Raw genomic sequence first — 12,527 nt, 5'->3', positions numbered from 1 at the left:
TTTCTGGTGTGCCAGAATGATGTAATCTGGATAGGATGCTTTTTTTTTTTTTTTTTACTAAATTGATTGTTCCCAGACTTTTCAGTCAAGTATTAGAACCTCCTCTTTTTTGTTTTTGTTTTTGGCAGATGTTCATGTGGTATTTACTCTACTTTCAACATCTATTGAATGATAAAATGTTTAACAATAAAAGGCTATTATTATGAATTCATTAACATTTTTATGTATGTGTATTTTATTTATAAGAGCTAACCAGTAACATATACTGAGCAATTATTTTGTATCAGATATCGATTTATTGTTCATGTAGATTCTAATGACTTAAAGATTAATATAATGTGGATTCCAGGAGGGCTAAAATGTCTTTGTCCAATGTTGTATCTTACTTGAAAGATACTTTTTTTTCCTTTGTAATTAATAAATATCTTGTGGGGATAGAATTTAAAACTCTGAAAATGTCCTGTTTCTCATTATGCTTTCTTTTGCACTCCAGTTTTAGAGTCCATTACTTGAAAGAGCTATAATGGTTGCCAAGTGGAGAATTTCTAACTACTTATTCCTTCTATATACATACTAATATAGTTCACATACTACTGTAACTTTTCCTTCTCATTTGTTTTTCAGTATGGACACCTGAGTCCTTATTTTATTCAGTGGGTCATAATTAGTTACTGTCATTCATTTACTAAAGTCCCAGATTTGGTCAGTGGGAGCCCCTTCAGTATGATTCCTGTGTCCTTTTGATATGTCTCCATCATTCTCTGACCTTGTCCTTTTGGCACAAAATGTTCCCAGTCTCATTCTTGGAATCAGTTCTCAAACAAGAGTCTATGTTCCTTTTAGTGGGACACTGAATTTAGAAACCAAGATCTAGGAGTTTGCTTTTAATTACTGGAGCATTCTTGCTTCTTAACTCCTTTGTTGGTAGAACTAAAAAATAGATGTATGTATAGTATGTGTAAATGTGTGTATAAATGTAAGGATTCAGTAACATGATAGCGGGGGGGGGAGTAGTATTGTTAAATTAATGTATTTATTTTATGCAATTAAAACATGTTGATAGTTACACAACTAAGTCTTGTAGGTCACCATTAGTATTATGTCCCAAATATATTTGTTTTGATTTAAAAACCTTTTTATTTAGATTAACTGATTATTTTCTTATACTTGGGGTTGCAGTATATTATGACATATGTGTAGTTTTCACCAAGGAGGAAATGTTCAGAGGAAAATTGACAGTCTGATTTAGTGGAAATGGGTATGTATCTGAGGTCTACAGTTTAAATGCTTCCATTGCACAAGTAACAAGATTTATGAACAAGTGGATTTATGAACAAGTGGATTTATGAAGACCTTTTTAACAAACATATTCATGAATAGAGAGGCTTCTGTATAATGAAATTATATGGAAATAGTGTAATTTTTCACTGTTATTTATCAAAAAAGAGAAGAAGCTGAAACAGAATCCATTATGTCATTGCTTTAGGTAATGATCATCAATTATTGACCAGATTTAGTACTATTTTCTCTTAGAAATGAAAGTATAGGACACAGTGCTTTCTAATTGTTTATTTTCTTCTCTTCTTTCTCTTCTCTCTCTCTCTCTCTCTCTCTCTCTCTCTTTTTTTTTTTTTTTTTTTTTGAGGGGACAGGCAGAGGGAGAGGGAGAATCCTAAGCAGACTCCATGTCCAGCACTGAGCACAACATGGGGCTTGATCTCACAACCTTGAGATCATAACCTGAGCCGAAATCAAGAGTCAGATGGCTTAGCCAACTGAAACACCCAGGCATCCCTTTAGTTGTTTACTTTTCTTATGAATCTTTTCTGCTTTGGGTAACACAGGCTAAGGAAAGTATTTTCATGGGGTAATAGTTTCACGTTAAATTCATGATTATAAATGAGGTCTCAGTGCTGCCTGCTTACTGGCTGTGCCACTTAGTAGATTGGCTTTCCTGCAGTGTTTCTTAATCTTGTGGAAAATATGCATCCTTTTTAAGAAATATAACCTTGTGGTTACTGAATGGTAACAGTGCTGATGCTCACCCATGAATATAGTACTGACTACTTAGGTACAGATCTTTTGGGTTCAGCATGTCTAGAGTACTAGGTGCTTTATGATTCAATTCTTCCATCATTAGTTTTCTGTTTGAACTGCCACGAACCTTCCATGCCGTGAACTGAGTTATCATTTGCCTTCACTTGACAAGAATATACCATTTATATAGGTTTACATCAGTTCTTGTCTCATTAATCTATGACTATTTAATTCAGACTTGCTTCTTGGTTATAAAATAGTCATTAATATGATCCAGGATATACTATTACTTATGAAAATGTATTCAGAAAACTACAGAAGTAATATTTTAATATCCATATCCTAACAAATGAGAAAAGACTGATACACAAATTAATCAAAGTTCAAAGGTAACAAAAACACATTACAGAAAATATAGGAAATATAAAAAGACACAAATCCCTAATTGCAGGATCCTGCAGAGATACTGTTAAAGGACTAGAATTTCTAGTCTTCTATTTTTTCATGTAGGCACTTTTAGATTTTGTGATGATAACGTGTGCATCATTTCATATACCTGATTCTCTTTCCAGGCTGTGTATAGGATAGCTATCTCCACTTATCTTACCTTAGGAGTATATTAAAAAGCAGTAAGTCTTTATTAGTAACTCTGTATGATTAGAGTGCTATAAATCTGATAAATCATATTTAGGGTATATTTGTTTAGGGAATCATATTTGCATTGTATCAATTTACATTTCTGCAGTAATCAAATGTCATAAAGAGCACAGATTTATTTTAGAACCACTAAGTTCTATAAGATCTACCTGTAAATATTTATCTTTATAATTAATAATAAATCACAACCATTTATAAATCTGTTCATCAGTTGAATAGCACACATAACTTTAAAGATTTCAAATGTTTGTCTTGTCTATGTATTTGTAGCAAAAGAAGATTTCACTGAAGCAGGCAACTACCTAAAAGGATATGTTATCACTGGAATTTATTCTGAAGAAGATGTTTTGATACTGTAAGTTAATTTGTCTTCTAATTTTAGAAAGGAAGAAGTTTGCAAAGTAATATATTATTTGTCTTTACACAGTCGATGAAAGAAAATAGGTCAGCATTATAACTTTGGGAAGTACCACCTGGCTATTTAGAATTTTTAGATATTCTTTTGCTTTAGGCTAGAGTCCCTAGAGGGGCAACCTTGGATTCATATTATTTCATCTTCCTATAAAAAATTTTCTCTTTGGGTTCTATCACCTGCTGTTTTGGTTCTTTGGAATTAATCATAGTTTGGGGAATGTTACTTCTTGAGTGTCTGGGTTTTGATTTGCCACCTAGGTATGTATAAAAATCAGCATTTTCTCATATTTCTACCAGAGTTTTAGGTGATGTAACTATACCTGGGAGCTCTACCCAATTTTAAGTTTTTGCAAGCAAACATCTAACTTAATCAGTGCTTTTTTTTTTTTTTTTTTTTTTTTTGCCATTTAAGTTGCTTTACTGTAGAATGTGGGACTCTTGTGAACTACCAAATATTGCAGTTGCTTCAGAATGAAGGACTGAACTGAAAATTTGGAGATTATTAATACATACACAATACATACTAATATATGTAAATATATAATATGCTTATATGTAATATATATGTAAATATGTAAATCACATTCTGCATTAATGGCTTATTTTCAGTGCAAGTAGAGTTGGTGCGCCCCAATAATTTGTCTTGCTTACCTTCTGACTATAATATTCCTAATTGTGATTTCTGAGCTTAAATCTTTCATCCTGAACACTGGTGACATATGCACTTGATGACTAAGCTCCATTTCTATCCATGAAATCTGGGACTTTTGAAAATAGTGAACTCCAGATCTTTAGAAAATATGAGACCTATTCACCTGACACATGGACAGTTGCCCACTATCTTCTACTCTGTTGTCATTGTGCATTTAGCTCTGATCCAAAGAGCTAGACCAGTAATTTTCAGAGTATATTTTATATATTAAGAACTGATACCTGCTGAGTGAAGTAAGCCAGTCGGAGAAGGACAAACATTATATGTTCTCATTCATTTGGGGAATATAAATAATAGTGAAAGGGAATAGAAGGGAAGGGGGAAGAAATGTGTGAGAAATATCAGAAAGGGAGACAGAACGTAAAGACTGCTAACTCTGGGAAACGAACTAGGGGTGGTAGAAGGGGAGGAGGGCAGGGGGTGGGAGTGAATGGGTGACAGGCACTGGGGGTTATTCTGTATGTTAGTAAATTGAACACCAATAAAAAATAAATTAAAAAAAAAAAAAAGAAAGGGAGACAGAACGTAAAGACTGCTAACTCTGGGAAACGAACTAGGGGTGGTAGAAGGGGAGGAGGGCGGGGGGTGGGAGTGAATGGGTGATGGGCACTGGGGGTTATTCTGTATGTTAGTAAATTGAACACCAATAAAAAATAAATTTAAAAAATAAATAAATAAATAAATAAATAAATAAAGAAAGAAAGAAAGAACTGATACCTAAGAGTCTGCCAGGTAATTTGAAGATTAGACTCTATACTAATGCTTCATAGTATTATAATGTCTGTACTTTGTTGTAGCATCAATTGATATTTTTCATGATATAAATGTGACTACCTCACTGGTCATTTGACACAAAGCATTTTTTTCTATTTAATTTCATGATTTCTGTTTTTCATTAGCAAAAGTAAGAAGGAGGAGATTTGGGCTTGGTTACAGCAGAAAGACATAGACTTTGTATCTGGGGCACCTCAGTTTGAATCCTATCTCTGCCATCTATCACTCTATGAGTTTTGGTTTCCTCATCTATAAAATGCAGGTGATAGTGGCCTCATTGTAGGGCTGGTCTGAGGATTAAATGAATAATAACGGCACCTGAAAGAGTGCCTGGAAAATAATAGGTTTCTAGTAAATGCTTGTCTCCTTGCTCAGCACTATAATGAGCAGTCCAAAAAGGTTGAGAATCATGCACTATGTTCTAATCCTATCTAGAAATTTTCTTGATAGCTAAATTGCCTGGAGGAAAAAAAAATTGGCTAGATTATTATCTGTTGCTTTCTTTTAATCTAGGTTGTCAAGGCTCCTGAACTTCTCAGATAGCCTCACAGAGAAGATAAGTTTGCCTGGAAATTGAGTTCATTTCTTTAGTATTAGGTCTTCCCCATTTGCTGCTTCCCACTCTGACCTCTTGGCCTAATTGTTTATGTTTTTGATGACTTGCTATATTTTATTGGAAATCTTAATACCACATTTCTCCGTAGGTCAGATAAGTATGCTGCAACCCTTCCAGCCCTGCTGCTGTCCAGACACAAAGAAGGCAAAATAGAGAGCATTCCATTAGCTAACTCCCATGCACAAGACATAATTCAAATAATAACAAATGCATTACTGGAAACATTTGTGAGTATATTTTATAATTAGGATACTATTTGAAATAAAATCTAGACCAGTTAAAAATAGTCTTTTAATATACCATTTTCCAGCTTTTGTCAGCACAGAGCATGATGTTTTGTGAGCTGAAGATTCATTGGGTTGCCCTGTTTTATTGTTCACTCATTGTGCATACAGCTTTTCTAGTCCACTGCCAAAGTTTACATGTCTTTGGATTATTTTTACTGCTGAGACTAGTGTAATTGATGGCCAGTTGAAGTACTTAATGTAGGCTGAAACTTGGTATATATAAAGCAAACGGACTCTGGAAAGTCAGACTACTCAGCTTCAGATCCTAGCCTGATTGCTTACTGGCTCTTTGTTAATGTCTCTGTGCCTTACTTTCGGTATGGGTAAGATGCAGGTGGTTATAGCACCTGCTGCAGAGACTTAATTGTGAAGACTAAGAGAGATGTGTATGGTGTTCTTTGTCATGTTTGGTCCCTGGTGAGCGTTCAACAAATGTGAGTGTGTATTCTTACTTATACAGTTCTAGAACAAAATGGTGTGTTATAAAAAACCTTTTCCATTGCTTCTTTTAAAAATAGTGAATTCAAGGGTATAACAACTGTAACTTGTATTTCTCAATTTCAGTTGTTTTTGCATTTATATTAAACATAGCTAGCATTTATAAATGTATGCTTTTCTGTTTTTCTAAAGTGACATAAGAATCATTATTATCAACTATAAATACTGAATGAACATCCTCCTGTTGTTATGTTTCTTGCCATGATGATCAAAATAACATTACATTTTAGGCTCAAATTAATGGCTGTAGTCTTTATTAAATCTTTTTATGACTTTGGTTCTGTTCCCTCCCTTCTTCCCATTAAAGTTACAGGTTATGATTAATCAAATCATTAATATTTTCAGGATGTAGTTTTCCAAATTATTAAGGTAACGTTTTTATATTTAATGACATGTTATTCAATGAGTATTTCCTTAGCCACAGACATAGTTTAATATTTTTAGAATTATTATAATAATTTTACCTTTCTTTTCCCATATAATACAGAGAACCACAAGAGAAGAAAATTGGAATCAACTGTAACCTCTTTGACCAAATTTAAATTGGGGGAAATAGTTTCCCAAACTTAAAAAAATAATCCATGTGTATATATGTGATTGTCGTTTTTATATTAAGGGATATTTCCATCATGAAATGAAGATACACATATTGGTTTTTTAATATCCACATAATATTCTGTTGCACTAAAACCCCTCACAATTCATTTAATCTCCTGTTGATGAATATTTAAGTTGTATTTAGTTTTACTCAGGGACCAACCTTGTGTATAATCTTTGGGTGTTTCCATGATTACATACTCATGGTAAATTCACAGAATTTGAATTGCTAGTCCAAAGGGCAAACACACATTTAAGGCTGCTACCTGGTCCTGTTTTGTATGAGAAGAGATTGGAACATTTTACTCTGTTTATAGTTAAGCTTTGTGGCAGTGTTTTCAGTTTATAGTGTTTTGGTTTGCAGCATTCAACTAAAAACCAAACAGCTATAATAAAAATTGTTTTGCTTTTAGTTTATGACCTTTTCATAAATTCTAAAACCCTGAAGTGGTTATTAAATTTCTTAAAGCTGTCTGTGTTGGAGATTTAAGCCTAGAGTTTGTAGCAGCCAGCCAGCTGCAACCTCATCTGGCCTGTACTAAATAAGGTCCTAGAAAGACTTTGGTTTTTCATCTGGATAGGAAGGAGAAATGGGTGACCAGATAGTAAACATTTTTTACGTGGCATCTAATTTTTATTTTAATTAATGTGATGATAAATCTTAAATACATAATAATTAACTACATAAGCAATGATCTATCCAAGGCTGTCACATGTAAACATACTTCCTAACAAAAAGTTCTAGCACTTTTCTCAGATATATTAAGTTCCTTTGTTTATGCTTCTATTATGGATAACTTACAGCCTCTTGTATACTCAAGTAGCCAAAGGACACCTTCAATTATCATGTTTGATGACCTTTTCTGTAAGTAGCAACCAAAACTATTGGCAATGCTTTTTCTTCTCAAAATTCTCTGTTCCTCTGGCTTTTGCAATTCAGTCCTCTCCAGATACCTCCATCAACCCTCTGGACACTCTAGAATTCCATCTTCAGCCTTCAGTCTTTTTCTTCATTTGCTGTCCTTTCTTTGGGAAATTTTATCCAATTTAACCATAATTTCTACCATCTATATACCAACTGATAATTCCTAAATCTGAATTTCTGATCTTTCCTCCTCAACTCACAGAACTCTTGGTCTTTCTTCCTTGAAATGCTTGTCACTGGTCTGTCCTTTCACAAGTTCATACTCTAGTTAGTCATCTTTCTAAAACAGGCATAACCATGCCACTCATTTGATACCAGATCTTCTCAGTAGTCCTGGGAGCTAGAAGACCTATCAAGGCATTTTTCCCTTCTGGAGTTACAGCCACATTTGCCTCTTGCATGCCTAAGTCTGGCATACTTCACTCCCACTGTTCCCAGATGGCATGTATGCCTTCACAGTTCTCTGCCTGTCCCCACGACGCTCCCTATATATCTAGAATCCTGGCTCTAGCACTTACTTTCTTCTGTCAAGATCGTATTTCTTGCCCAAGGCCAGATCAAGTATCACCATCTGTGAGCTCCCCTACTTTGTTTTTTTAGCTTAATTTTATTGTCAAACATTAAATTTTCTTGGATCACAGCAGTTTATATACCTATCTCCTCTTGAATATGAGCTCTTTGAGGGCAGGGAAAATATCTTACTTCTTTTTGATTCAAAACCCAGTATAACATTTTGAACTTTGTAGTGGTGGCTCCATCTTCCCTAATGTTTCCGATCTGCTCAGAGTGAGGCGATCAGCTGGCCTGATGAGATCTGTCAATTTTATTTTTTTTCTTAAGATTTTATTTATTTATTCATGATAGACATAGAGAAAGAGAGAGAGAGAGAGAGGCGCAGACACACACACACATATATATATATATAGAGAGAGAGAGAGAGAGAGAGAGAGGCAGAGACACAGGGAGAAGCAGGCTCCATGCCAGGAGCCTGACACAAGACTTGATCCCGGGACTCCAGGATCATGCCCTGGACCAAAGGCAGGCGCTAAACCGCTGAGCCACCCAGGGAACCCAGATCTGTCAATTTTAGAAAGGAGACGTAACTCATGTAGAAGATTAAAGATAACAATATAAGAAGACAGCATAGGGAAATTTGGAGAAGAGGGGATCTAAGATTTAAGTCCTGAAAGAGGAAGGTGTGAGAGGAGGATTTTGAGTGTGAAAGAGAAAGAATTAGAAGAAAAATGAAAACTGGCAGAGGAAAGTGACTTTGAGGACTAAATAAGGAAAAGTACATGCCAGAGTTTGGTATTGTAGCTTAAACTGAAAAGAAGTGGACTGATATTTTTGTTAAAACATGTTTTAGATTATATTAGTTAAGCTAAAATCCATAACACTGAAACAAAGTAAGATTTTTATTTTAAGTAATCATAGATATTGAAAGATTATATCTTTGAAGCTCAGCATTTTTTTTTCCAAAAATTTTATGTTAGATACAATAAGAGTTTTGTTTGTCATATATATGTTGGCTAATCTGGTCCAGATTTTAGCATAAGAAATTATTAGAAGCATTACATCCTTGTAAAACAGGGAACTCGTTTATTTTCAAATTAACTTTATTTTGGAAATAACTCATTAAGATAAAGTAAGCCTAAAAAGGTCTTGAAATTCATAGTTATTAGCAAAATCTCCACTTAAGATATGTTTGAATTATACTTTACAACTAAAATTGCATGAGTGATTTGAACATTTTCTATTTTATGCATCATCATTCAGCATGTTGATTTTTTTTTTTTAACAGCCAGAAATCACTGTGGAAAATCTTCCCATTTATTTAAGACTTCAGAAACCATTACTTATTTTATTCAGTGATGGCAGCATAAATCCTCAATATAAAAAAGCAATATTGATGCTGGTAAAAGAGAAACACTTGGATTCACTTACCCCTTGCTGGTTAAATCTGTAAGTATATTTTTATTTTTTAATATGTAAATCACTATAATGATTACATTTTCATTAGGAAATTAAACTCTTTATATTTTTGGAGTTAATATTATGGACCAGTGTATATGTTATCATGATGTTTTAGTAACTAAACTTTGTCATGTGGTCTGAGATGATCTTATTTTTTAAAAAATATTTTATTTATTTATTCATGAGAGAGAGAGAGAGAGAGGCAGAGACACAGAGAGAGAAGCAGGCTCCAAGCAGGCTCCATGCAGGGAGCCTGATGTGGGACAGATGTGGGTGTGATCTCCAGGATCACACCTTGGGCTGAAGGCTGAAGCCACCCAGGTGTCCCAGATGACCTTGTTTTAGTTTGAATTGCATAATACAATAAATTTTTTATTTTACTCAATATATTTTTAGATGTATATAGGAATAATTGACAAAATTCTAAGATATTTAAAATATACATTGTAGTACCTATATCCATTGTGGAAGGATTCCTCCATCTAATATACTTATTACCTCCTATTATAAAATACATGTATTTATACATATATGATTTGAGGGAGGGAGTAAGAACATTTAAGTTCTACTCTCTTAGCAAATTTCAATTACATAGCATTCTCAACTATAGTCACCATGGTCACCATGTTATTCATTAGATCCTCAGACCTTATTTATTCACCTTATAGCTGAAAGTTTGTTTCCTTTTCCCAACCTCTTCCTACTTCCCCCAACCCTGAGTCCCTGGCAACCACTTTTCTATTATGTTTCTGTGAGTTTGACTTTTTTTTTTTTTTTTTAATCACATAAGTGATACCATGCAGTATTTGTCTTTCTCTGTCTGGGGGGCTTATTTCACTTGGCATAATTTGTGTCTTCAGAGTCCATCCTTGTTAGCAAGTGGCAGGATTTTCTTCATCTTATGGCTGAATAATGTTCTGTTGTTTATGTACCACATCTTCTTTATCCATTCATCTCTTGACAGATTACTTAGGTTGTTTCAATATCTTGGCTGTTGCAAGTAATGCTGCCACAAACATGGGAGTGCATCGATCCATTCAATGTCTTGTTTTCATCTCCTTTATGTATATACTCAGAAGTAGGATTGCTGAATCATATGGTAGTTCTAATTCAGTGTTTTGAGGAACCACCCTGCTGCTTTCCACAGCGGCTGCACCAATTTACATTCTCACCAACAGTGCACAAGGGTTCCCTTTTTTTTTTTTTACATCCTTACCAGCGCTTGTTATCTTTCGTCTTTTTGATACTAGCCATTTTAACAGGGTTGAGGTGGTATCTCACTGTGATTTTGTCTTGCATTACCTAATTAGTGATGTTGAGCATTATTTCATGTCCTTCTTGGCCACCTGTAGGTCTTCTTTGTAAAAATGTCTCTGCCCATTTTTTTTTTTTTTCTGCCCATTTTTTAATTGGATTGTTTGTGTTTGCTGTTATGTGAATTCTTTGGTTATTTTGGATAACCTATCAGATATATGATTTGCAGATATCTTCTCTCATTCCAAAGGTTGCCTTTTCATTTAGTTGGTTTCCTTTGCTATGCAGAAGCTTTTTAATTTGATATAGTCCACTTGTTTAACTTATGATGCCTTTCCTTTTTTTTTTTTATGATGCCTTTCCTTTTGGTTGTCATACAAATAAGAAGTAGTAATTTTTCTGATTTTAAAAGTAATTGTTGTCCATTGAGGCAAATACATAAAAAATAAACATTGTGATATTTGGCATTTTTTCTTCAGCTCCGTTTCCTCTACTTTTATATTTTTCAAATGCAGCCTTAAATGTTACAGATAGTTTTCAGTGCATTTACCAACAATATTTTCTGTTATGCTTTCTAGATTTATAGCTTGTGTTACATTTAATGTCTGTGAACACAGTTTACATAAACACACACTATCCATTGTTCAAATTCATCAGATGAAAGACATTTTTAATTCATTTGAAAAATTACAAGAATGAGGTGACATACTTTTTTTTTTTTTTTTTTTTTCTGTGAAGAGTTCACTACTACTGCTTAAAACAAAAATTTCCCAGGGTACTTATCTTTGTAGGTATCTCAGAGTAAAACAGTATTTTCCATAATGTGGAATGTGCTGTTTTAGGAAAGTTAAGTATCTTTTTTTTTTTTAAGATTTTAATTTATTCTTGGGAGAGACACACACAGAAAGAGAGAGAGAGAGAGAGAGAGAGAGAGAGGGAGAGACACAGGCAGAGGGAGAAGCAGGCTCCATGCAGGGAGCCTGACATGGGACTGAATCCCAGGTCCCCAGGATCATGCCCTGGGCTGCCCTGGAAAGCTAAGTATCTTAAAAGTTATGGTTTCCATGTATGACTATAACTTTTATTTTTTAATTATTTTTGACTTTTTATTTGCATTTATTCTATGCAGAATTTACTCCCAGGCCGTAAATTTTTGTTTCTTTAGTTTCTTCTGGGATATTGTTCTCTTCTGTGCAGCCTCCCCTTCTAATTTCAGAACAGTCTGCTCATTTTCAGTAAGGACCATCTTGATGTGACTGGGAGAACTCATATGTGGGTGGATCTGGCCATGAGCCCTGTAAGTTCTACACTGCATCTTGGGGGCTTTGTTCACTTGGATGTGCTCAATGGCCAGAGAATCTACATCTAAACCCTTAAGTTCAGCATTACTCTCTGCATTCTTAAACATGTGCAGTAAAAATTCAGCACTCTTCTTCAGCCACTGACCCTGTGTCCAGCCCCACTATTTGGCCTGGGCACACCTACCAACTCTACCACTGTAGTGATGGAATGGCACACACTGCTGCAAAGTGACATCTTTCATGTACTTGGTGGCTTTTCAAATATGCATACCCTTGATGGCCTGGGCAGTTTCACGTGTGTTCTTAAAGTGAACATGAAGATTTGAACCTCTCGATTTGCATGATTTTTGTAGGGTTTTCTGGCTCGAACGAATAGCGAACCATTTTTAGAGGTCATTTCATTCAGGCTGCTTAGGGGAAGAGGAAGAGTGGTGGCTCCTAGAAGGCTGACCATAACTTTTAAAAAATTTTTTTATTTGAA

At 34.5% G+C, this 12,527-nt stretch overlaps 1 protein-coding gene across 6 annotated transcripts in view; it reads left to right on the top strand.

Moving 5' to 3' along the window:
* TXNDC16 (thioredoxin domain containing 16) overlaps window positions 1-12,527 on the top strand; it is a 121,555-nt gene that overhangs the window by 93,291 nt on the left and 15,737 nt on the right. For all 6 annotated transcript variants that reach the window (XM_072838566.1, XM_072838563.1, XM_072838565.1 and 3 more), the window contains 3 exons: window positions 2,965-3,049; window positions 5,299-5,437; window positions 9,319-9,479. In XM_072838566.1, the coding sequence (XP_072694667.1) occupies window positions 2,965-3,049; window positions 5,299-5,437; window positions 9,319-9,479 (385 nt within the window). The remainder of the gene's footprint in view (window positions 1-2,964; window positions 3,050-5,298; window positions 5,438-9,318; window positions 9,480-12,527) is intronic.

Source organism: Canis lupus, chromosome 9, assembly GCF_048164855.1.
Source record: "Canis lupus baileyi chromosome 9, mCanLup2.hap1, whole genome shotgun sequence".
Taxonomy (NCBI): Eukaryota; Metazoa; Chordata; class Mammalia; order Carnivora; family Canidae; genus Canis; species Canis lupus.
This window is presented reverse-complemented; position numbering and strand designations above follow the sequence as displayed.